Source organism: Ochotona curzoniae, unplaced genomic scaffold, assembly GCF_017591425.1.
Source record: "Ochotona curzoniae isolate NIBS_2020 unplaced genomic scaffold, NIBS_Ocur_1.0 scaffold_4701, whole genome shotgun sequence".
Taxonomy (NCBI): domain Eukaryota; kingdom Metazoa; phylum Chordata; class Mammalia; order Lagomorpha; family Ochotonidae; genus Ochotona; species Ochotona curzoniae.
The window spans coordinates 19005442-19031697 of record NW_024467122.1 but is presented as its reverse complement, the minus strand read 5'-3'; the positions used below and the strand labels follow the sequence as shown (position 1 = coordinate 19031697).

The following is a 26256-nucleotide window of genomic DNA, read 5'->3' as shown; positions in this document are numbered from 1 at the left end:
GTGTGATGGGCCACGAGAGCTTGCAGCTCCATGGTCATGCTCTCCTCACCGTTCCCCACCTCCAGCCCACCGCCCTGGCCATCCCCCACCTGCGGCTCCCGCTGGGTCTTCTCACTGGGCACCGTGCCAAGCTCTGGGGAACAGCTGTCCCCTCGGGTGGCTTGGAAGGGGCCCTCCCCATTCCATCGCTACTTCTCATTCTGGCTTTGGCCATGTCCTCTGCCTCGGACTGAGCAGGCATCCTCACCTGCTTTGAGCGGGTGTTGCTGCACAGACGAAGCAGCTCGGGAATGGCAGCCAAGGCCTGACCAGAGCCAAGAGGGAAGTCTGGGCACAAGCAAGTCAATACCAAAGAATGTGGCCCTACTCCGCTCATTGCCTTGGCAGACTTTCAGCCACCCTGCACGGCCCCATCCCAAACATGTCTGCAACTTAGGGCCAGTGCCGGAAAGCAACTGCCTGCGATGCTGCTATCCCAGATGGGCTCTGGGTCATGTCCTAGCTGCTCCCGTTCTGATCTGGCTCCCTACTAGTTTGCCTGGAAAGCAGTGAAAGATGACCCAGGGGCCTGGGCTCCCGTACCAGGTGGGAGACTCGAAGAAGCTGCTGCCTGCTGGCTTCAGAACGGTCCAGCTCTGGCAGTTGCAGCTGTTCGAGGAGTGAACCAGTGGATGAAGGATGTCTCTCCCCTACTCTCTATAATTCTGCCCTTCAAATAAGTAAGCCTTTAAAAAAAACTTTGGTTTATGTATTTATTACACTTTTCATCATATTAGAGCTGGAGTAGGGAACCTTTTTTATTGCCAAGGGCCCTTTGGTTATTTCTAATGAGTCACACACAATTATTAGCTTAAAAATGAGCCTGCGGGCCCGGCGCGGTGGCGCAAGTGGTTGAGGTCCTCTCCTAGCATGCCCGGGATCCCATATGGGCGCCGGTTCTAATCCCGGCAGCCCCGCTTCCTTTCCAGCTCCTTGCCTGTGGCCCGGGAAAGCAGTCGAGGACGGCCCAAAGCTTTGGGACCCTGCACCCGCGTGGGAGACCCGGAAGAGGCTCCTGGCTTTGGATCGGCATAGTATCGGCCCGTTGCGCTCACTTGGGGAGTGAATCATCGGACGGAAGATCTTCCTTTCTGTCTCTCCTCTCTGTATATCTGCCTTTCCAATTAAAAAAAAAAAAAAAAGAGCCTGCCATAAATTGAGTATAATCGAGTTCTATCCACAGGTGCCTCGGCAGGTTCACACCAAATGATTTCAGAGGCTTCACACACCTGCGGCTGGATGAGCCCCACCCATTTCAGTGCTCTCCTCCTGCTTATAAAGACATCTGCTGTAAGAACCTCATGCCGTCACACGGGCAGCAGCCGCACAGAGCTCATGGCTACCAGGTCTCTCTCTCTCTCTCTCTCTCTCTCTCTCTCTCTCTCTCTCTCTCTCTCTAAATATTTATTGAAAGGCAGAGACAGAGAAATCTTTCCTCCACTGGTTCACTCCCTAAATGGCCACAATGGTAAGGACTGGTCCAGGCCAAAGCCAGGAACTTCTTCCAGGTCTCCAAGGCAGATGGCAAGGACCAAACACTTCATGCATATTCTGCTTTTCCAGGCACATTAGCAGGGAGCTGGATCAGAAGTGGAGCAGCCAGGACTGGAACGGTGCCCATACAGGATGCCAGCACTGCAGACAGCAGTTTTATCTGCTACAACACAATGCTGGTTCCTGACCCATGTCTCTTGCCTATGAGAAGAGGCCCCATCGAGTGAATGATCTATGCCTTCTAGGGCTGTGTACGGGCATTCTGCCCATGACATGAAGACGAACCCTTTGATAATTCACTTGTCAGAACTTGGGCCCGGCAGCTGGGAAGGCCTAACTGTATTTCGGGAAGTCTTCTCAATAGTACCGGGGGCCCATGACTGGCAAGCTCCCACACATCACAACCACATGAGGGAAAATGGCAGCTAACCATTCCTACATTTGTGATACAGTGATAATCACAGCTCTACCATTGCTGTGTAACTCCGAGAACAGCAGGAAGCTGTCCAGAAGCCTACCCTTGGCATCTGCCGTGCCCACTCAATACCCATGTCCCACCAGAGCAGCGGGTCCCGAGGATAACAGCCCACTGCAACAGGTGCAGCTCAGGCTCTGTGCGTGCCAGAGGCAGCAACGGGATGCCCGTGGCAGGCTCGCTGGCCACTGCTAGGGATGGCTGGGGATGTCAGGCAAGAGAAAACAAGCTGGATGCACTCCTGGGGCCTTGAGGGCATTAAGAAGTCCCAGGAAAGTGGAATCCAAAGGCAAGATGGCTTGTGTGCAGAAACTCAAAGCCATGCAGTTTGTTCATCACATGTACCTTAGCCAGAAATGTCTGAAATTTTCATAATGAATCGTTTCCATGAACCTTTAAAAATCCCTGTGGGTTCCTTTTCCTATCCCTCTCAACATACCTTCATATGGCTTCCTGTAATTCGGATGGCAGTTATGCGACCCAGTTCCACAGGAAGCCAGTTTTCCTCTGCACGAAGTGCTGAGCGGATGCCCGGGCTCGCCGAGGGCCACACAGGGGCCACCACCCGATCCATACACTCAGTCTCAACCTCTGCTCTTGCACTTGGCAAAGGTCTGAGAGCCTGAAGTCCAAGGTATAAAGGACATCCTGTATGCCACATGTGCAAATCTGCGCTTCCTATAGCATGCCGTGCCTACGGGTGGGCATACCTCACTGACGCATCCTGCAACAGGCTGCCCAAGGATGGGGCCCAGCCTCTCGTGCACAGCCCTGGTGGCTGCTCCTCCACCCCATGTCCTGTTCTGGAGCTGCGGGCGAGTCGGGCCCGCTGGGCTCACCTGGAGGTGGTCCGCAGTGCGGCGGGGTGGAGCCAGGTGGGGTCCGGGTGCCAGGGACCTCGTGCCCGTCGGAGTTCACACACCAGCAGAAGCCAGTGCTGCCGTGACACTGCAGCGGGAGGAAGTCGCCTTGCTCGCTACACTGCGGGATGTGGAGCCGGGCCCCCGGGTGGGTGTGCTGGGCCTGGGCAAGGCGCTGTTGCAGTTCACAGGGTTTCAGCCCAGAGCTGGGGTCTTGCAGGAGCCAGGCAGAGGGAGACACAAAGTGAGAATCAAAGGCCTGCTTCTGCCAGCTAACCCTGGGGGCTCCTGGGGCATCCCAGGCTGAGCCAGAGGCCTGGGCAAAACCAAGTAGGCAATGGCAGAAATAAAACAAGATGCTTGGACCCCACGGCCTGGTGTGCTGCTTTGTCTCATGTCAAGCTGTCTCCAATTAAAAATAAATTCATTAATCAAGCCTCCACACAGGAGACCTTGAGGTTGGCGAGTATCCTGTTTCTTTGCTCCCAGGGACCTGCTGCATCTGGGGAAGGGATGGGAGTGAGGATCGCGCCAGGGCATCTGCTGCCACGTCGATCTGCATCTACCCCATGTACATCTACAAGTCACTCTGCATCTACGCACCCCCCGCCCCCCACCCCGCGCCGGAGTTCACGAGCGAGAAGCTCCAGATCAACGGCAGACATGGGATGGCAGTGCGACAGCCAGGCGGGCGCCCGGGGCACGCAGGCCAGGCTCACCAGCACACTGGCACCTGCTTCATAAGGTGCCCCTCAATTCTGCATGTACATCTCATGCAGGCAAAGCAGGTCACTCACTGGGTGGTGAGCCAGAGCTACTCCTAGGTAGGAGGGTTGGCTGGGTCTGGCTGCAGGCCGCCCGCAGTGTGAGTAACCAGTGAACTCACAGTGAAGTAGACAGCGAAAAGTAACCATGAAAAAAGCTGAGAGCCTCGAAAACCCTCGGGTACAGCAGAAGGGGCCGGAGTCCCGAGGAGGGCCGGGAGATGGGCTGCACCTGCCCCACCCGCAGCCTTACCAGGAGCGCACTGGAATCCATCCCCCAGGTAACCAGGTCGGCAGTGGCAGGAGAAGGAGCCTGGGCTGTTGTGGCAGGTTGCTGCGGGGTGGCAGCTGCTCTCGGAGCACTCATCGACATCTGCAGAGAGCGGGCACAGAGTGAGTGGGAGAGAGGGCAAGGCCGTGAGGTGGGACATGTGAATGGCATGCAACCCGCGCCCCCTTGTGGCTTCAGGACACACAAGTCCACAGGGACTGTCCACCAACCTGCGCCCCCTTGTGGCCTCAGGACACACAAATCCACAGGGACTGTCCACCAACCTGCGCCCCCTTGTGGCCTCAGGACACACAAGTCCACAGGGACTGTCCACCAACCTGCGCCCCCTTGTGGCCTCAGGACACACAAGTCCACAGGGACTGCCCACCAACCTGCGCCCCCTTGTGGTCTCACAACACGCAGATCCAGAGAGACTGCCCATGTCAGGAGGCCTCTGGGAAGGCTACCCAAGTTCAGTGTCGAAATCCACCAGGTGACTGCACCACAGAGCCTGCTGCTGTCTCTGGGACACCTTCTGACTCAGCAACAGCGCCACGAGGACAAGCCACATGAAACAATGGGTGTGGGTTTATTTTCCCTTTTGGTGTTGGCGTCATCTACCTGTCACTCATGCACGGATGGAAAACAGCCAGGTGAGGTTCCCAATACTTCCTCAACCAAGTAGCACACCAATCCAGCTCCCGAGGCCTGCTCCCTGGATCCCTCACAGCACGCCCAAGTTTCCGTCCTTCCCACTTTTCCAAGAGGGAAAATTAGAATGTTCTCATGAGTAGTGTGGTACAGCACATGAGGGAAAATCTAAATCTGCCAGGGCTGTCCAGTACATGACAATGCAAAAGGCTACTGGAACATGTGTTTCATGAAAACCTATGCTGAGATTCACAGCTTTGGCACAGGAATGGAGCCGTCCTCCGACCCCACATTGCTGTGAATGCTACCAGGCATCTGCACCTTGTCCACATGGTGGAATGGGAACTGCTGTTCATGTTTCCCAAGAAGGCAAAACTGCTTTGTATTCCTTTTGTTGTATTTGTTAAAAAGCAGCACCTGGGGGCAACTGCAGGTCACCTGCCCCACCCCCATGCCTCAGAGGTGACCGGTTAAAATGAGCACCCAGAGAAAGGGCGGAGAGCTGACTGGGGCTTGGCCTTGAAAGCAGCAAAGCAAGCAGCAGCCACAGCCGCAGTAACAGTCAGGAGTTACTCTGTAATCCATGTGAATGAGGGAGATCTGGGCGGGGGTGCTGTGATCCCTGACAGGAACGAACTGGGTCCCTCCAGCCCAGCCGGCGGCAGAGGCTGGCCTCAGCCTGGGGAATCCCAAGTTCAACAGGCGTGCTTCCTCATGCAGTGTCCCTGGACCCAGGACTCTCCCTAGGGATCTTCACCAGGCCCTCATTTGGCCTCAGCTCACCGAGCCACCTCCTCATGCCAACCACCAACAGACACATGGGGTACCCACCAGAGGCAGGCTGCTCTCTCTAGCTACAACGAGCAAATCGGCATGCTGCTTACACTGCTGAACTGATTCACACAACCACATTCTTCAAAATGCTCATGGGCAATACCCACCAGGAAAAACAACTACCCTCCCTCAAATGAGTACACTACCCTTGAATTCTACTTTTTGAAGGACCTTCGTACATCAACTTCCTTGGAGTCCCAGAACCCTGAAGGTTCAACACAGCCAAGGCCAAGGCCACCTGGGAAGGCTGTTCCTGGGTGAGGCTGGCCTCCCGGTTGACTTTCATTCTCCAAAGGAAGCTGACTAGCTACGAGCCAAACCAGGTGATCTGGTTAGCCTCTTGGGTACAGAAAATGAACCGCTACTTTCAGATTTACTCAGCCTCGATGTCGGATGGCCGGCTGGGCAAGTAGATGACCACCCAGTGCCTTGGGCTGGAAGTGGCTGCTGAACTGGCTGCTGGCCAAGGCTGCACAAATGTAGATCTGGCCAAAGGCAGGAAGCCCATGCGGGAACAGGAAGCAGGAATTCCTGAGACACGGGGCCTATTTCTGGAACCCAAGGAGCAGTGTCCTGTGGCCGCTTTTGAATTAAGAGGGGATTCCCCAAAGCTACCAAACCATGGATTAAAGCCTGAAGCTGAGGGATTTCCATCTTCAAAAAGTCCAGACCTCATCCTACTCTGCTCCCCAACACATGTGCCACTGTCTCAGATGCTGACATCATGGGCAGACGACAATGGTCATCAGTGACCCAACAAACAGGGAAAACCTGTGAGGCAGCATGGTGTATCACGAGGGAGAAACCCCAGTTCCCAGAAAGTGGCCGAGGCTGGGGCCCCCTGGCTCACAGGCCTGCCTCACTCCACAGCAGACCAGGCGCTGGCCCTATGGACAGGGAGCACTCTCCCCTACTGCCCAGCATGTCCTGTGTCAGGAAAGAAGACCTGGGAGCACTTCCAGCTGGTCAGGGACTGGCTTTCCTTGCTGAGCCATTGGGATGGTGGAGCTGGGGTGGGCACTGCCTTCTTAGAGCCTGAGAAAAGATGGAGGTCACGGTAGTGGTGTTTGAGAGTGAGCAGGGCCCACTCATCCCTCGAAAGGCGGCTCAGTTCCAGCACGGTTCCCCACACCATCATCAACCTCCGCACGTCCAAGAGTTCTTCTGAAGTTCATGGATGGGGCTGACATGGTGGCACAGCAAGCTAATCCTCTCATTGTGGTGCTGGCATCCCATGTGGGTGCCAGTTCTAGTCCCGGCTGCTCCACTTCCAATCTAGCCTAAGAAAGTAGTAGAGGATGGTCCAGTTTTTGGGCCCCTGCATCCAGGTAGCTAATCCAGAAGTTCCTGGCTCCTGGTTTCAGACCAGTCTAGTTCTGGCTGTTGCAGCCATTTGGGGAGTGAACCAGTAGATGGAAGATCTCTCTGTCTCTCACTCTCTATATATAACTCTGGGTTTCAAGTAAAATAAATAAAATTTTTTTAAAAGTTCAAAGAAAATGCATGCTATGAAAACACTGTCATGGATCCCAAACATTGTATGCCAAAATAAACTCAACCTATATTTCCATTTTACGTGAACTTTTAAAAATTGTATTGAAAGGTAGAGTTACAACAAGAAAGGGAGACATTTTCTATCTTCTGCCTCACTCCCCAAATGACTGCCTTGGCCAGGGCTTGGCCAGGCAAAAGCCAGGAGCTTCCTCCAGGTCTCCTGCTTGGGCCATCTTCTGCTGCTTTCCCAGGCCATTAGCAGGGAGAAGGATTGAGGCAGCCAGGACATGAGGCAGCATTCATTTGGGATGCCGGCACTGTATGGGACAGCTAAACCTGTTACGCCATGCCACAATGCTACCAGGTCCTTCCATGAACTTTGGACTGGGCTCCTGGGAAGCTGGAGAGCAGCTGTTAAGATGGGAGTGCCGCTCGCTCTGGCAGCACATGCACTGGACGTGGAGGGGCCTAGAGCAGATTAGTGAGTAGTGTGCTAGAATAACAAATTCATGAAGAGCTCCGTATTTTTAAAGATCTCTATAAGCTCAAAAATGTACATAAATGAAATGTATACAGTGATTTAAAATTCACATGTCAATAAATACTCCTAGGTTCTGTTCTGTCCAGGGCATTCTAATTACTTAAGCTCTATTTTACATCAATGTTTTAAAAGATCAGCATTATTTAACTCAGGTGATTTTGGTTGTTTAATAAAGGGTCCATGTTTTAAAAATCATAAATAAATAAGTAAATATATACATACATACACACACAAAAACCCTCCCATTCAGGTTCCTGCTCTCATGTTGCAACATCCTTCTGACGGTCCTGTGCTGAAAACTGACTGTAACTCTGTGATGGTCATCCAACCGCAGAGCCCGGGCCCTTCTCATCTGCTTCTCAATAAAAATGTTGTCGAGAGAGACAGGCAGAGCGCTCTATCTGCTGACTACGCCCCCAGTGCTCCCTGGAGCTGGGGCTTGGTCAGGCCACAGTCAGGACCAGGAACTCCATCCAGGACTCCCCCATGGGTGGCAGGGACCTAACGACTGCTCAGTGCTGCCCCACCAGGGGTGTGTGAGCAGCAGGCTCAGGTTTGTGGCCAGAACTCCAACCCAAGCTCTGAGAGCCAGAGTCTAGCACTTGGCTAGACGCCTGCGCCCTTCTGTTTGCTGCTAAGCCCAGCAGCAATTCTCCAGCACCAATGTACCTCTAGCCCACTTGGAACCTACGACAAGACTTCCAGTCACTGGCCCCAGCTCTCCCCCAGTGTGCCTGGTCAAGCCCCTCGGGGGCCCCTGTGTAGCACAGTTACCCGCCCTTCCTCTCCTCTGTGACCAGAATGGACTTTTCACTCTCCATTTTTGTCTCTTCTGTGACCATGCTGACTTTACCACACCTTTCACATCTGGTGTGTGTCATGTAACAATGTTTCAGTCAAATGCAGAACTCAGGTACCACAATGGTCCTGTAAGATTAGGGAATCTGGGGTCAGCACTGTGGGACAACAGCTTACGCCATTTGCGACCACAGCAACCCATGTGAGCACTGGTTCAAGTCCTGACTGCTCACCTCCAATTGAGCTGCCAACCTAAGTGCCTGGGAAGGCAGCAAAAGATGGCTGGAGGGCTTGGACCCCTCTAACATGCAGCAGACACAACTGGAGTTCCTTCCTGGCTCCTGGGTTCAGCCCGACCCAGTCCTAGCTACTGCATTCATTTGGGAACTAAACCAGTGGATAGATCTTTGTTTCTCCCTCTCTTTCTGTAACTCCTGCTTTCAATCCATCTGACCAAACAATCTTCCTAAAAAAAAAAAAAAGATGCCATTCAGTGACACTGCTGCCACCCTCATTAGTGCAGGCACACTCTAGGCTGCCTGTGCAATGATTAAATAACTTCAAGGCGGTTTCTGAGAACCCAGCTCGAGCAGCAGTGACTCACAACTACTGCCTCTCACGGCTCTCCCGAGTGACACTGGCCCTGGGTCACAGGCTGTCCGTCGGGACATGCTGCTTTTGCTCCCAGAGAAGTTGCCGAGCACAATTGCCATGCCCAATTCAGATGCAGAGTTGAAGCCAGTTAGGTGGAAAGAAGCGAAGGGAAGATTTAACCTTGTTTCAATCAAGGCCTTCCTGCTGGCTGGCTCAGAGCAGACTGAAACCCCAAATCCAAGTGCAGCCGGTACTAACACACTCATAACCTTCTTACGGTTGGGTCAAGGGAGTGAGCACCTGTGTGTGAGTTTGCACTGATGCACGCCTTCCCCACAGCACAGCTTCTATCCAGCACCCAGATGCAGTTCCTGGTTCCTGGCTCCTCCTGGATGAGCGTGTTCCCTGGGTGAGACACATGTGTTCAGCTCTGAACACACTGGGGCTGGCACTTTGGCACAGTGGATTATGCCTCCACTGGTGACGCCATATCCCGAATGGGTGACAGTTGAGGCTCAGCTGCTCTGCTTCCAATCTGCTTCCAATCCTAATGGCCTGAGAAAGCAGCAGAGGTTGGACCAAGTGCTTGGCTCCTGAACCCACATGGGAGACCCAGATGGAGTTCCAGGCTTTAGGTTCTGGACTGGCCCAGCCCCAGCTGTGACAGCTATTTGGGGAGTGAACCAACAGAAGGAAGATCAATGGACAGATCTCTAACTCTGCCTGTAAGAAGGTGAATCTTAAACACTGGGGACACATATGCCGATACATTTATCCCACGAGTGTCTCCTGTCATGAGCCAAGCCTGATTCATGCAAGGGTTTCGGGAAGTAACTGTTTACTTTTGGAATTAAGCAATTAGAATAGCTGGAGCAACTGAAGGAAGGGGGACTTCCTTACAGAGTACGTGGGATGTGCTGGGTTCCCCTGCAGCCGTCCCATAGTACCCCTGGCAAGCCTCCTCCAGAAATGACCAGACAGGCTCCCCACCTAGCCAGGGATAAGTGCTGTGGGCCCCACTGTCTACACAAGGCCACCTCTGCCTTGCTCCTAACATCTGCTTGGGCCAAAGAAGGGAGCAAATTGACATGGTGCTGTGCATCCTAGGTGAGTCTGCAAACGTGCCAGGGCTGACCAAGAGGTACTTACCCGAGCACTGGTGCCCATTGCCGGTATACCCAGGCAGGCAGGTGCAGCTGAAGGTGCCGTCTCCATGGTGGATGCATCGTGCCTGGTCAGCAGGTGCACAGGTATGAGTGCCATCCTCACAGGGGTTGGAAGGAGGGGCAATCACTGAAAGTCAGGAAGGCAAGGGTGCCCATGATGCCATGCCTGGGAGGTGTGAGCCCTGCACCACCTGTAGGCCTACAGCAGCCACCCACCTTGGGCTTGTAAAGAATGCAAGTTCTTAGGCCTTATCTAGGAACATCAGAGACTGAATTTTAACAATCTTTCTAAATGGTCACATGCAAGTTAAGGTTTGAGAAGTGCTGATATGACTTTGTGGCTAAAACATTAGACATGAGGGGCCAGTGTTTGGGCATAGTAGGTTAAGTCACAGCCTGAAATTCCAGCATCCCATATGGGATGTAGTTTAAGCTGCTCCACTTCTGATCCAGCTCCCTGCTATTGCACCTGGGAAAGCAGTAGAAGGCGGCCCAACTGCTGGAGGCCCTGCCACTCACATGGGTAGATGGAATTGCAGGGTCCTGGCCATCGTACCCGGGTGGGAAGTAAGCCAGTGGATGGAAGATGTAGATCTTTCTCTTTCCCTCTCTGTCACTTTGCCTTTCAAAGCAATCAACCGTTAAAAAGTAGGCATGAAAATTCAGTACCCATGTACTCTTTGAAACTTACAGTGCTGCTAGTAACCTTTGCCCAACTCCAATTTGAGAAGCAACAGATCTTCTTCCAGAGATGGGGGTATTGACCAGACATCTTCATAACCCTGTTCCATGTCTGGGCCAGGAAACCCACCCTGAGAATACCCTATTCTGGGACCTAGATCCTAAAATAACTATTGGGGGAAAACAACACAAACAAAAAGGATAAACTGAGCCAAACTGCTGGGTTCTATCAGTGTCAACTATGTTTTCAGGAAAACCAGGAGGAGGTGTTGGGGCAGGTGTCAGGCCGCTTGCTGGGATGCCTGCTTCCCATACTAATGTGCCTGGGTGTCAGTCCCAGCTCTGCACCCGAGTCCAGTGTCCTGCTGATTTATATCCTGGGAGGCAGTCATGTCAGCTCAAGTAGTTGGGTCCTTGACACCCATCTGGGAGACCTGGATTGAGTTTCAGGACCCCAGGCTTTGGCCTGGCCCATCTGCAGCTATAACATGCATTTGGAATATGAACCAGTGGGTGGGCAGTCTTTAGCTCTCAAATACGTAAGATTAAATAAATAAGAAAAACACATAGGAGAGTTGGACAGCAGAAGCAAAAACATCAAGAGCAAGATTCAGCACTATTTGGGTCAGAGAGAAAAATGATTTTGTGACTCACAGACACAGGTGTGTTGGTCCTCAGCAAATGCATAACCACTCCTGCACTCACACCTGTAGCTCCCAGGCAAGTTGATGCACACGGAGTTGGGACCACAGCGATGGAAGCCAGCTGCACACTCGTTCATATCTAGAAAGAAATGAGAACCAAAGTGTTGCTTCTTCAAAGGTTCCGGGGATGGAAGGGCTGAAGACTCGGCTGTCTCAGCCCTGCGATGTTTAGTGGGACGGGTGCTCAGTGGACTGGACAGGACTAGAAATGCAGGACTGTTGAGCATCCAGTATGAATGCACTTGCAGATCATCAAACCAACACCAAGTCCCAGTCATCTAGGGTGAGCCACAGGGAGGTATGTTTTGAATGGACATTCTAAGAATTCTTTAAACATTTAATGGGTGCTCAGAGGAAAAACATGCCAACAGGGAGGGAGGGAGGCTATAGTGGCTCAAATCAACAACATGGAAAATATTCCACCATAGTAGCACATGTTTTTACAGCCCCAGCCCCATATATGTGAGTCCAAACTGTGAGACTGAGTTCTGGATTTTAAGTAACTATTCAGATTATAGTCTCTAAAACCATGAATCGGGGAGTTGACAAGATGACACATACTTGTCCTCTATAGACACGAGGCTGAGGAGAGCAGAGAGAAAACCAGGGCAGCAAGAAACAAGCCGACGCAGCTCTTACCTGCACAGCTCCGTCCGTCTCCCTGATACCCAGGTGCACACTCGCAGGTGTAGTGTGCCCCTGGCCCTGGATGGCACCGTGCTGTTGTGTCACACACATGGCTTCCATCATAGCAAGGATTCACTGAAGCAGGGCCTGAGTCACCTGGGTGGGTAACAGGAAACAGAACCCAGTCTGGCTGTAGTAATGAACATGACAGGAAAGCAGATGGAGGGGAGTGGGACCCTGACTGGGTGCTCATGTGTGCTTCACGGCACAGCTCAGCACATCCCTAAATCACGAATACTCAAAACCAGAGCAGGGACCCATGTGCAGCTCAGCTTTTCACAGTTTGTTTATTTACCTGTAAGACACAGAGACCAACAGAGACCTCCCATCTGCCTCCACTGCTCTTTAACAGCTGGGCTGTAACCAGGACCTCAAGCTGGGTCCCTAACACATGTGGCGGCGACCATGCTCCGTGAGCCATCACCTGCAGCCTCCTCGGAGCTGGAGCTGGGAGCAGAGCAGACCTGAACCCAGACTCTCTCGAGAGGTGGCCTAACTGCCGTGCCCAATATTCATTCCCGCAGCTCAGTGTTACGCAGCTCTACTTGTCCACCCTACAGACAACTGGTACATTTTCTTGTTTCTATCAGGTTTGTGTCAGGGGAATAAACATCCAACGTATGCTTTTATCGAAAAGTGCTTCTACTGATCCAGCTCCTGCAATTCTCAGGTAAGTCTGTGAAGTGAGCAGCTGCTCCATTCTGGGTAGCTGTCACAGTAAGGAAACTAACAGATATGCAGAAAATTGCCCAGGCTCATAAAGATAGCAAGCAGTCAAAGTGACCCTAGCTCCAAATTTAGCAATGTTTAAGACTCCCTATTATCTTCTTGAATGTCTAAAACTTTATTTTCTGCTTTTCTTGTTTTCTTTTTCCTTTTCTTCTAAGCATTTTAAAGAACCTTAAAGATTTATCACATCACTTAATGCTTCAACCTGCACTTAACATCCTAGTCCAGTGGTCGTTCACCCAGAACACCTGCAACCAGAGATTATACTGATGCAGCTGAGGGTAACGAGTGGTGGGAATGAGACGTGAACTCAGGTTCCTAGTCATTTGTCTGTTGTCACTGTTGGAGTGTTTTTGTCTTTTTAAAAAAGATTTTTTTATTGGAAATACACATTTTATAGAGTGAAAGACAGAGAAAGCTCTTCCATCTGCTGAAAGTGGCTGTAATGGTTGGAGCTGAGCCAATCCAAGAGGGGCAGGAACTTCTTCTGGTACTCCCATGCAGGTGCAGGGTCCCAAGGCCCTGGGTCATCCACAACTGCGTTCCCAGACCATAAGCAGGGAGCTGGATGGGAAGCAGGTCAGCCAGGGCACAAACCAGCGCGTATATGGGATCCCGGCATGCACATGCAAGGCGAGGACTTTAGCCACTAGGCTATCATGCCATGTCTTGAGTGACTGTTTTTTGTAATGGCAAGATGATGTGGTCTAGTGTGCCCAATGGAAGACTAAGAATGGAATTAGCAGGTGACTTGGGAAGAAAAATAATGGAATGAATGGAAGGCCAAGACTGAAGAGGAAAAACACTGGGATGGGTAAGAACAGGGTTCTCAAAGGGAGATCTGAATGTTAGAGCGCATGAGTAAGTGAAGGCATTTAGTGAAAGGATGTTAAGACAGGACATTGAAAGGAGTAACAAACAGGCTCTTGCTTCTCTCTGCACAACTGGAGGTTTGACTAAACCTCACAATTCCAGTTCATAGCTGTTTGAAGAACATCAGTGGCACACACACATGCATTTGTGTTTTTGGCTTCTGTATAGTCAACTTCCACAAACAACTCAGGAGATTCCTGACAGGACTGTCAGGTAGAGTGGGCAATGGAGCCTCCTTCCTAAGTGCGTTCATACTGCAGAGCCAAGGTGGCCGTTTCAGAGTCAGACAGATCAGTCTTTGAGACGCTGGGGGCAGGCAGGGCATCTTGCACCTCACACTCACCTGTCTGGGTTGCTTCATTCACGTAACAAAGGCTATTTCTGCTGCCGCTGATGGGGTTTTCCAGTTGAAAATTCAGGAGACAATTTGTGAAAGTTATTTTGAGGTTTTACTATTATACTGATTTTCATTTTGTTATGGAACTGGGTGTTGACTAGTTCACAGTGACAGATGTAGCTAATTAGCGGCTGGAATTGTGGCATGGCCACTAAACCTGCTGCATGCAACCCTGGCTCGTGACTTGACTGCTCCACGTCTGATCCAGCTCCCTCCTGAAGGTCTGGGAAAGCAGCCGAGGATGGCCCAAGGGCTTTGAGCCCTGCACTCATTTGGGAGACCCAGATGAAGCTCCTGGCTTTGGACTGTCCCAGCCCCGGCTGCTGCAGCCATCTGGGAAGTGACCTGGTGCCTGGAAGATCTCGTTCTCTCTCCATCTTTCCCTGTCCTCTCTGCAACTCTGACCTGCACGTAAGTAAACAAATATATCTTTAAAAAAAAAAACACTAGGCAACTAAAACTTCTGAAAAACTATTTAAAAAGTGTATAGAAAAATCATTTAACATACAGATAGCCAACCTTCTACCTAATTTTTAAAGTAAGATGAATTCACTGATTTTTTATTATCTATTTTTTGTCCCAAGAGCTTTCCAATAAATCTGATATTTAGGTTTCATGGCTTCTATCAGTTGTGGAAGACTCATTTTGGTAGAAAGGTAAGGAACTCATCTTGTGAAATTAACTGTCTGCCTCTGAATTTACATTTACGTATTATTTACTCAACTTTTGCCAGGGGTCTACCTATCACTGTCTTATGTTTATAATAGGAAGTTGGTCAGAAAAAAGAAAAACCCAGCCTCACTTAATGTTTACAATATTTTTACTTGGGTCTGTTTTAAAGGATGGGGAAGTGCTTGCTGGAGTGAGGACCATGGAGATGACAGGGCTGGGAAACACCTGACAGGAGGCAGAGTTGGGCTGTGGCAGAAGGGCCAGGATATCTGGCCAAGGACAACTTGGATCCGAGTTCTTACCATGAACTATAAACCACACCAACAAGGCCTTGCATTAATGCATGCAAAGTTTTTAAACTTACATGGCTCCAAATAGTTGTCACAATGGAATGATATTCAGCCACACAAAAGAATGAAATTCTGTCATTTACAGCACAATGAAGACATGCTGAACAAGCCAGACAAGTAAAGACAAATACCACATGCCCTTCCTTATATGTGAAAGACTGGGGACCCAAGCAGCTGGCTATCGCCCACTGCTTTCCCAGCTGCACCAGCCAGGAGACCGACTGGAAGGGAGACAGCTGGGAAGCAAACCAGTGTTCACACGAGCTGCTGTGTTCACACGAGCTGCTGGCTTCACAGGTCAACCCACTGCACCACAGGCCAGCCCATTCCTTCTGTCATTCCAGACCGAGTGAGCTCCCATCTGCGAGGGCACAGCTGGCCAGAGGCCAAGACTCCAGCCAGGCACTCCAATTTGGGATGTACCATCTCAACCAGAATCCTAAAGACGAGGCCAAACGGCCACTCCGATACCTCGATGTCAGCACTGTCCCGCTCCCAGAATTCCACGGTGCATTGCTGTGGCCTGCCTGGTGGAAGACGTCCTTCCAAGTCTGCCGACCATCTCCCTGGGGCTTGCTTCGCTGCCCACAGGGAGACCCTGGCAGGCTGGGCTGCTGGGAAGTGGGGTGCCCCGACAGAGGGTAAACACCCATCTGCTTTGCAAGAAGCCCCACAGTGTGCCCCGTGGTGGATTCTTCCCGTGTTACTGACCCCATAATTGCTGCTGGAAAACAAGCAAGGCGGTGCCTTCACCTCGGTTCACCTCAGCGCTGCTGGCTGTGGTCACCCAGCCTCGGCTAACACAGCAGGCCGTGGACAGCTCCGGCAGCAGCCGGCTCCCCAGGTCACGCTGAAGGCCGCCAGGACGGAAACACGCCCCAGGGTGGTGTTTGCTGAGCTAACCTGAGGATGCAGACCCACAGTCCAGGGTCAGTGCCAACATGGGGCACCACCAAGACCCAGGGGCTCAGGAAGCCTCCAGCTCTGTTCTCCCCCTCCTCCCTCCACTTGAAGGCTGCACTCACTACTTGGCACAGCCTGGCCAAAGGGGACGTGACCTTGAGGACGCTTCAGTTGATAAACACTAATGCTCAGCCACCTTCTTCGGGGTTCCCGATTCCAAACTTTCAGCTTGGCACATTCCACGGAAGATTAGTAAACTCACGTGGATGTCAGGAGCTTACCCTGCCAGACACGCAAAGGAAAAAACAAACACTGCAGGCCAGAGTGGTGACCGGCAAACCTGGCCAGGATCTGCCCAGGCCCGAGTGAAGCCACCCACAGCGACAGGTTCCCGAAGTACTGTGTGTGTCACCGCCAGGCTCTGTCACTCAACTCCGAGTCCTGGGTGACCCATGACGGCAGGGCCCTTCTTCAAAGACACTAACTGGGGAATGGCACCCCAGAGCTGCCCGCATGGAGCCCTGCGGGGCACAGCACCCTGTTCCCTCAGCTAGCTTCCCCCAAAGTTTAACATATTTGAAAGTCACAAGGAAAAGTGAGAAGAGGGTGGGAGGCAATGAGTGACCTTCCACTGGCTGGTTTACTTCCTAGATGGCTGCAATGGCCAGGGCTGAGCCAGGAACTTCATCCAGATCTCCCACATGGGTGGCAGGGCCTCAAACACTTGGCCCACCCACCACTGCTTTCTCCAGGTACATCAGCAGAGAGCTGGACTGGAAGTGAAGTGGCTGGAACTCGAACTAGCAGACATATAGGATGCTGGCACCACAGGGGGTGGCTCTACCCACTAGGCCCCAAAAACCTTTCAAAATGCATTTCTGGGCCTTATGTGACAGCATAGCAGCTAAAGCCCTTGCCTTGAATGTACCGGGATCCCATATGGGTGCCGGTTCTAATCACTGCGGCCCCGCATCCCATCCGGCTCCCTGCTTGTGACCTGGGAAAGCAGTCGAGGACGGCCCAAAGCCTTGGGGGCCCTGCACCCACGTGGGAGACCCAGAAGCAGCTCCTGGCTCCTGGCTTCGGATTGGCTCAGCTCCAGCTATTGCGGCTGCTTGGGGAGTGAATCATTGGATGGAAGATCTTCCTCTTTGTCTCTCCTCCTCTCTCCATATATGACTTTACAATAAAAATAAATTTTTTTTAAAAAGTGCATTTCTGAAGCCATTCCTCTGCTTGTCCTTCATGGCCTGCTGGTTTTGCTCCCGCTGGAACAAGCATGGTGAGCGAGCAGCATCCTTCTGCACACACCGCCTCCTTCACCCTGACCCTTTTGCCCTGCCAGACTGACTAGCATCTGGAACTCATTTATCCAGCTCATCAATAGAAGAGGGGCTGCCGGCCCCTCTGCCCAAGTCCTCTCCAATCACCCCAAGACCCCCGAGGTGGAAGGACAGGAGGCCCTCCTGGTATTGCTTACTCTGTGACCCTGAAGACACCCACCAACCCCACAGGAAGCTCCAGCAAGGACAAGGGGCCTGGTGGGCGGCAGGGAACAGGGCTGTGAGCTGTAATGACTCAGTGGAAAAGCCACCCTAATTCTGCACCATGCATCCCAGGAGGACCTCGGCGCCCCCACACCAGGTGCAGCAGCTGCGTGGTTTCAAGGCTGGTGACGGCTCTCTCTAGAGAAAGGGGGAGCTCTTAAAAAGACACTACGAGCGGAAAGAACTGAGGCTTTGGTTTTGCTGGCTTTCTTCACTGTTGTTTTTACTTTTTAAAATACTGAGAAAGACAAATATCCCTTGTGTGCAGGTTTACTCCCCCAAATGTTGCAAGGGCTGATGGTTCAAGCCCAAGCCCAGCAGCTTGGTCAGGGAGTCCAGTGTGGACGGCAGGGCACCCAAGTGCTCGAGCCATCAGCTGCTGCCTCCGAGGGCTCCCAGCAGCAGGAAGCTGGAATGGGAAGCACACCCGACTCAACTCCGGGCACGCTGATGTGGAAAGCGAGGGTCCCGAGCAGCATCTTCACTGCTCGGCCACACTCCTGCCGGCTGACTCCACTCATCCCATTTGCCATCTATTCAAGTAGAAGTAGATGATGACGTATATGACGAGATGAAGCCATTAGATGCACACAGTCTCTCTATAGTTTGGTCTCTCCTGAGCCCACAGGAGCAGCGGGGCAGTGGGGGGTTAGAACGTACACTGTGGATCTGGTGCCCTGGCTGAAGTTCCAGATCAGCTCTCCCTGGCAACGACAGACAGAACTCTTCACCTCTATACCTCAGTCTATCATCTGTAGAATGGAAGAGTAATAACTCCCCTATTTGGTCAAGGTTGTTGTGGGAATTCAATGTTAGCTCATGACTGGCATGTAGAAAAGCCCTCAGCACCCTGTAAACCATCCTTTGCCATTTAATATGAATTACTCTCATTTTACTTGGGTAGCAGATTAAACCATACAAAGTCCTAGACTTGGAAGAAAACTAGCTGGCTGATTCTGTGGCTTCCTCTGTGTCTCCAAGCCAAACACACATCACATCTCAGAACGCCTCCAGACTCCAAAAGGCATGAAATGGGTTGGGAGTCCTTCCGCTAATGGCTGCCTAAGCAGATCAGACGTCTGTACCCAGCCAAGGACAGGCCTGAATGTTCAAAGCTGAAGGCTGCTTTTTCCAGGGGGTGTTGTTGAAATACCTCATGAAATCCGCATGATTTCCCTCTGATGGACATGCACCATCAAAGTCACCAGACACCGTCTTGCACGGATTCACTCCCTGACAATCACCTAAGGACACCTAAGGCTTTGTCCCTTAACCAGGCTCCCGAAAATCAAGCCAATCAGCCAGACTGACAAATGCAGGTGGCCCCCTTCCAGTCACACGTGCACCCCAGACAAGAGCTCAATTTCACCCGGACAGGTTGAAGTGACATTTTCACACTGAGCCCGTGTAGGGTCTCAGAGCCTCAGTCCAGTGCGACAGCGTGCCTGCTGACTCACAGCAGTGCCTCCGGGAGGTACCTGCTCTGAGCACGCCATCAACCCAGGGAGCCCTCCCCTCCAGGCCTCGCACATCCCAGAGGAAAACAAGACTTACTGATATTCAAAACTGAAATGCCCCTGGATCCGATGAAGTCACTTCCTAACAATTCAGTTCCCTGACTCCACAGCATCATCCTTTGGCTGACCTGGAGTGTGTTTTTGGTTCATTAGTTGATTGTTAATATGTGCACAGAAACACCGAGCAAAAAGCAGCACTTCCCCTACTCTCGCCGCTCCTTCAGTTTTCCTGAGCACCAACATCCCGCACTAGCGTAGCACATGCCTTCCAAGTGATGGGTTCGTCCTGACACATCCCCAGTCCAGGCATCGCACCAGGGCTGTGTGTGGTCCCGCTCCGTAGACTAACACATGCGTCATGGTTGTCCCCGCTGTTACAGTGTGGCACAGGACAGGTATGCTGCACCTGTCACCCCCTGCCCTCCCACTGCAGCTCCAACAGTCACTGCTCTTTTGACTGTCTGCAGCATCTTCCAGAGTGACACTTCTTCCAGAGTGTCCCATGGGGGCAAATCAGACAGTGTGCAGCCTTTCCAGACCATTCCATCCACTCAGCAGTAGGCCTGGAAGGCTCTGCTTGCCTTTTTTGCCTGAGCACCATGTGACCTGCACCTCTTAATCCACCTCCACAGCTGGTGCACTGATGGCTAAGAATCCCCGTTTTAGAGGTTTCTTTGGCATACATTCTTCTCTCATTGAGACATAAGTCACACACCATACCATGCACTAACTGGTTTTAGTCAGAGGTGCACAATCATCACAGTAAGTTTTAGCATTTTTTTTTTCATTGTCCTTCCCCAGATCCTTGTGCCCTTGAACTCGCCCCATCACATCCCAGCCCCAAGCAACCATCACCACAGGATCTTTGTGCACTGGCCTTTCTGGGCACTCCTGACACATGGAGTCGCACAGAATGCGGTCCTTCCTGACTGGCTACCTTCATGCAGCACACAAATTTTATTCTATAATATTTGAGGGATAGAGAAAAAGAGATCTTCCAACACCTAGGATGGGGGCAGGCCAAAGTCAGGAGCCAGGAACTCCATCTGGTCTCCCACATGGGTCCAAGTACTGTTGTCTTGCCAGGTGTATTCATAGGAAGGAAGCTTGATCAGAAGTGGAGCAGCCAGGATTCAAACAAGCACACCGTGGGTACGGAATGGGGGTACCGTAAGCAGCAGCTTAACCCACAGCACCACAACGCCAGCCCCAGCATAATATTCTCAAGATTTATCCATGCTGCAGCATCATTCAGTATTTCTTTGCTTTTTATGGCTAAATAATGTTCCATGGTATGGCTGTATCAGGACTTCAAAGGGTAGATGGCAGTTTATTTGGTACCAAAAAAAAAAGGAAAACCCTTTGAAATCCACGAGTAGTTGTTTCATAAAAGGCATTTCCACAAAGTTTTTGAAGACCGCCCCCGTCTTTTTTTCTTGACTTATCAGTTGACAGACATTTAGCCTACTTTTTTGGCTAGCTAAGTTGTTTTAAATCCATATGTATTTTTCAAGGGAACCTGTTTTCACTCAGCTTAGGCATACATTTAGGAGTGCAACTGCCTGGATGGTAACTGTGTTGAGCTGTTTTCAGAGCTGCTGCAGCGCTGTACTCCCACCCCTCTGATGGATGAGACACCTGCTTACCCCTCATCCTCACCAGTACTTGCTAGCACGCTTCCCATTATAGTCACCCACGCGATGACAGGCTGTATCTCACGGCAGCTTGGACCTGCGTTTCCCTCATGACTAAGGATGATGGGCGCCTGCAGATGTTTTTGGAGAAAGGCCCACTTGGGTCCTGAGCAGGTCATTTAATTTAGGTGTCCGAGTTGTAGGAGCACTTTTCTTGTTCCAGAGCAAATTATTTACTGACAGTGATTTGCCAATGGTGTCTTCCATTCCATGGGCTGCATTTCCATTTCATCAATAAGGTCCCTTTTAAACCACATTTAAACTTTGTGATACTCTTTGTGTGTGTGTGGGGGGGCACCTTTAAAATGAATGTCTTGCCAAGGAAAGCATCGCCAAATTCAAACTCACAAAAATTTGCTCAAATGTTTTCTTCTAGAAGTTTGGCTCATTTTAAGTTAGTTTTCACACATGTTGTGGAGCAGGTCTACTTTTCTTCTTGTGCATTTGGAATTTAGTTGTCTCAGCGCCATTTGTCAAAAAGGGGACATGCGTCCATCTATTCTGGTGTGTAACTTCTGTCCCATTGCTTTGTACGTCTGCCTTTCCGCCAGGACCACACTGGTCAGATTTCTCTAAACTTTCAAACTGAGAAGAACACATTTTACACATTTGTGATTTCTCAAGCTTGTTTTGGGCTGTCCTGGGTTGCTTGAATTTTTTTGTGATCAGCTTGCCAAATTCTGTAAAGAAGACAGCTGGGACTCTGAGCACTGTGTTGTACTGGCAGACAAATGTCATCTTAATATTATCAAGTCCTTGGGCTAGCATTGTGGCGCAGTGGATTAAGCCTCTGCCTGTGATGCCAGAATCCCATGTGGGCACTGGTTTGAGTCCCAGCTGCTCTGTTTTGCATGTGACCCCCTGCTAATGAATGGAGAAAGCATCAGCAGATGGGCCAAGTGCTTGGGCTCCTGCACCCATGTGGGAGACCCGGATGAAGTTCCTTGCTTCGGTATTGCCTAGCCTTGGCTGTGGCAGCCACTTAGGACATGAACAGTGGCTGGAAGCTCCCTTACTCCACATCACAACTCTGCCTTTCAAATAAATAAATCTTTTTAAAAAATAATATTAAGTCTCCCGATTCATGAACACAGAACCTCTTATCAGTGAGCAGTCTTCAAAAAGGTAACATAAAATTCACATTACCTTTTAATTCCATTTTCCACAAACTTTTTGAAGTAGTTTCCTATTTAGATCTTTTTAAAATGTATTCAAACATGTACGGTAGGTTTAAGTTTATAAACACTGCATTATGTATAAGTTTCGTTCCCTGAGAACTGTACTTTTGAAATTTCACTCTGAGCTCACTCATTGCAAAATGAAATAAAATTAATTATCTGTCGATCCTGTATCCTGCAACATCGCAGAAGTTGTTCATTAGTTTTATTAATCTTTAGTCAATTTGGTCATTTGCTACATGAAAGCTGACAGGTGCTTGGCTCAGTAGCTAAGCTGGCTCCAACCGGTGTGGGGGGAGGGCACCTGGCTTCCCTCCCGGGATTTAGTCAATTTCTACTTCCAGGTCAGACAGACCCCAGAGAGCAGCAGTGACAACTCGAGGAATCGGGTTGCTGCCACCTTCATGGGAGACTAAACTGAGACCTGGGCAGCCAGCTCCACCCTAGCCCAGCCCAGCCCCAGGTACTGCAGGCATCGGGGGAAAGTGGTAAATGATTCCTCTTTTCCTTTCTTCCTCTTTGTCTCAGATAGTCTTAAATAAATGAAAATAGGAGGAAAATGACCTTTAGAAAAAGATTATGTTAGAGTAATAACATTACCTCTTCATTTTCAATTTGGGTCCCTTTTGTTTCACACTCTTGCCTAAGTGCCCTGCTAGAATTCCCAGTACTATGTTGAATGAAAGTGGCAAGAGCCCACTCTTCATCTTAATGGGAAAGCATCCAGTGTTTAATCACAAATGATGATGTTAGACTGTAAATTCTTTGAACATGACCTTCTATTCTGGTGTATTTATCCGAGTCCTGGCTTTTTGCACCATTTAGTTTGGTGAAATCTTGTTAGTTGTTTTAAGCATTGGCTAAAATGACAATTCTTGGAGACTTCTTCCCTGCACCTGCTCACAGGGCACACAGCACCCTACACTTACCCCAGTAGTGACAAGGTCACAAATGCTTGGCCTACCTTGGCCCCAGCGTGTTCACAGGGGTATCCCCTACGTATGCACACAGGTGGGTGCCAGTACAAACCAGCCCCAGGCACCAATCATAAGGAGCCTTGGGAAAGTATTCTAAGTCCACTTCTAGTAACCACAGAAAGCCTTACCTTCCACGGGGCCAATCTGATTGGCAACTGCAAACCTAAGCACGCCCTCTTCATCACTGTACATGGCAAACACCCGGTCCACGGTCAGCTGCTGGGTGGCAGGGATGGTGCGGTGGCTGGGTGCGTGCCTGCATCCCTGGTAAGTGATATTCTGTTGGATGCGGTAGGAGCCCGTTTGGTTGACTGCACCAAATGTGAGGAAGTAGTCTCTGGAACTCGTGGAGGTGATAGCTGCAACAGACACATCACACAGGCATTCCTAGGTAAGTTTTTAAAAATCTTACACGTAGACATGTTTCTGTGGGGTGTGTTTTGTCTATACCTGTTCCCTTGGGAACTCCTTGATTTTATACGGGAAAGTTGCAGGGGAATCCCAAGAAGCTGAATGCGTACTAAGTCACAGGGCTGGAGAGCAGGGTGAGCTGCTCTTGCTGCTATCATCAGCTGCAAAAAAATGAACGCTACCATGTGCAAGACACTACCATGTGCAGCACACCGCCTGAGAGGTGGGCACTTGCCAGGCAGAGGGCTTCAGGGTTCCAATGGTTCCTTCCATTTCTCAGTCTGAGAGTCGGGTGCAAGTCAGTTAGCTGGCCCTTGGCTTCTCTGGGCACAGAGCAAGTCTCTGATGCCCAACCTCTTCCTCCCATCTCCATTAGTGTCCAGTTCTCGTCACAGAAGCAGGGACCCAAGACAAGGCATAATTCTAACCCCCATGCTGCTGAAGAGCAGCCGAGACTGACACAGCTTCTGGCATGCAGGCAGCATTTTAAACACATCACACCTGACACACATGGCTGGCTGCGCAAGGGTACACAGATCTGTGTACTCTCCCGTCTGCAACATGAGAAAAGAGGCTCTCACATGGGAGGTTATCTTCCTCACAGACATTAACACATTTCTAGAGTTATTATTCACTTTACAGACAGAAAGTACCCACTCGCATCTGCTGGTTCACTCCCTAAATGCCCACAATGACTAGGACTGAGCCTCGTCAACCTAGAAACCTAAACCAGGTCTCCCACATGGGCAGTGCCCAAACTACTTGAGCCATCACTGATGCTTCGGGGTCCACATTAGCAAGAATTAGAACTGGGAACTCGAGGTAGTAATCAGAATTCCCTCTAATGTGGAATCTGGGCGCCCTGTGGATTAACTCCAGGCCAAAGCCTGTTCCATACCCTAGCACACAGATTTTAAACAGTCAGTCTTGAATGGCCAGTTAGAATGATTTAAAACCTCACGTTAATTTTACAACACTATCTAGCATCTCTAGGATTCTGCTTTAGTTAAAAATTTTATTTTATTTTATTTTTTTTATTTTTCATGGTACAGTTCCACAGGCTCAGGGGTTTCACCTTCTACCCTCCCCATGCATCTGCATCTCTATGATTTTTAAAGCCGACTGAGATCAATAGCTGAAATAAGGTCATATAAGACAAACAAATTCTAACCATCAGTACTCAGGAATGTCCCAAGAAGAAGGGCTGCAAACTGTACAATTGTGCCACCCTTGCTACTCCCAGAGACAATCCTGGATTGATTTCATTGCATCACTTACAGATGATGGTGTTCACCCTCATGTACAGAGCAGGCAGCTCTCTGCTCACTAAATATTGCACAATAACAAGAGTAAAATCGATCTCAAGCTCATTTTATGCATCAGCCTGTTCTAGAATATTCTATCTCATCCTCACGCGCATCTAGTGAGAGAGATAGCACCCCCATCCAATGGATGTGAAGACTGATGAGGAGTACCTGAGTCTGAGTAGTGGTAAACCTCCTTGTAGGGAGCCAGGTGGGCTGTGAAGTTGGCTGGGATATAAGGCACCTGGCCCTCAATATTGGTCTTCATGCTCAGATAGTTCTCTGGGTCGAGGCCCTCGGCCGTCTGAAGGATGCGAACCCTCTCCTCTCCCGGGTAGAACGTGACCTCCATGTCTTGCACGAATGTGGCACCTGGAGGGAAAACCATTAGCACAGGATGACGAGAGAGGCCACCTCAGTCATCACCAGGTCAGACCCGCTTCAGCTGCCTAAGGGGACCAGGGACATCCAAGACAGAGTCCAACCTGCAAAATCCCCAAGACGGAGTGGGGCTGCACCTGCCCCGCCTCCCACTGCTTCTCTCGGGAGGACAGTGGGGTTTCTGACAAATGCCTGGGAGCACCTGTGACTTCTCTAGGGCTGTCAGATCTAGCAAAAAAGGAAACAGCAACAACAACAACAAACCACGGTACCCACTGACATTTGTGTTTCAGATGAAACATTTTTCGCCTGTGTGTCATGGCAATATTTTGGGTGCGGACGCGTGCACACACACATCACCTGAAATTCGCTCGTGTACTCTATCTTACCTTTAATATTCAAGCAGAAAAAAGGCAGAGGAGTTCAAGAAGAGAGTCCATACACCAATTCACTCCCCAGATGCCTGATATATGGGGCCCAGAAAGTCAGTGTGTGTCTCCCAAGGGTGGCAGGAGGCCCAGTTCACTGACCCATCACTGCTGCCTCCCAGGGTGTAAACAGGAAGGTCACAGAACTGGGACTTGAAACCAGGCACTGAAATACCAAAGGCAAGCATCCTCAACAGCACCTCCTTGCTATGCCAGACACGCACCCCACTGCCTGCTTTCGATCCTTACTCAACCTTGACTAAAGACAGGCTCCTCTATTTGGTACTTGAAAACCAAATTCATGCGAAAACTGAGTTAGAGATACGTTTATTGGGGTGCAAAAGTACTTTGAAAAGGACACACATGATTTTCTAATTACAAGCACTGTCCGTGAGCTTTCCTGCAGACCCCTGCACCTGCAGTGCAGAGAGAACCTGTCCCCCTGCGTTTGGTTTCCTGCCCAGAGAAACAACCTGTGTGGGATGGGCAGGGCAGCAGCCCAGCAACAGCCAACCCTAGCACCACCCTCTGCTCTGAGCTCCTGGTGGAGCCCACCTGAGGACTCCACCCCCGGGGCCACACCTTTAGAACCCACCTTCTCACAGCACGGGAGGGTGACTGTGTGTGCCGCACGCCATGGGAGCAGTGCAGGGACCCGAGGGTGGGAGGAGAGGAGGAAACCCTCCTGCACGCGCCCTCCAAGCAGCAGCTGGCCGCCCTGCTGCACAGGTGTGCAGAATGAGGCAATTACACAAGCATGCCTCAGCAAAGCAGCTTGAGAAGACAGGGATGTTCCTACGGCCCTCGGTCCGTTTCTCAGAACAGCTGGGAGAAGGTTTAGA

General features: G+C 50.8%; 1 protein-coding gene across 1 annotated transcript in view; it reads right to left on the bottom strand.

The window, feature by feature from the left end:
* The window catches only part of NID2 (nidogen 2), a 67997-nt gene that overhangs the window by 7587 nt on the left and 34154 nt on the right, over window positions 1-26256 (bottom strand). The window contains exons 7-13 of the mRNA XM_040970014.1: window positions 24777-24977; window positions 23019-23249; window positions 12006-12149; window positions 11317-11445; window positions 9965-10108; window positions 3886-4005; window positions 2848-3081 (exon numbers count right to left, since the gene is read on the bottom strand). Of these exons, the coding sequence (XP_040825948.1) occupies window positions 2848-3081; window positions 3886-4005; window positions 9965-10108; window positions 11317-11445; window positions 12006-12149; window positions 23019-23249; window positions 24777-24977 (1203 nt within the window). The remainder of the gene's footprint in view (window positions 1-2847; window positions 3082-3885; window positions 4006-9964; window positions 10109-11316; window positions 11446-12005; window positions 12150-23018; window positions 23250-24776; window positions 24978-26256) is intronic.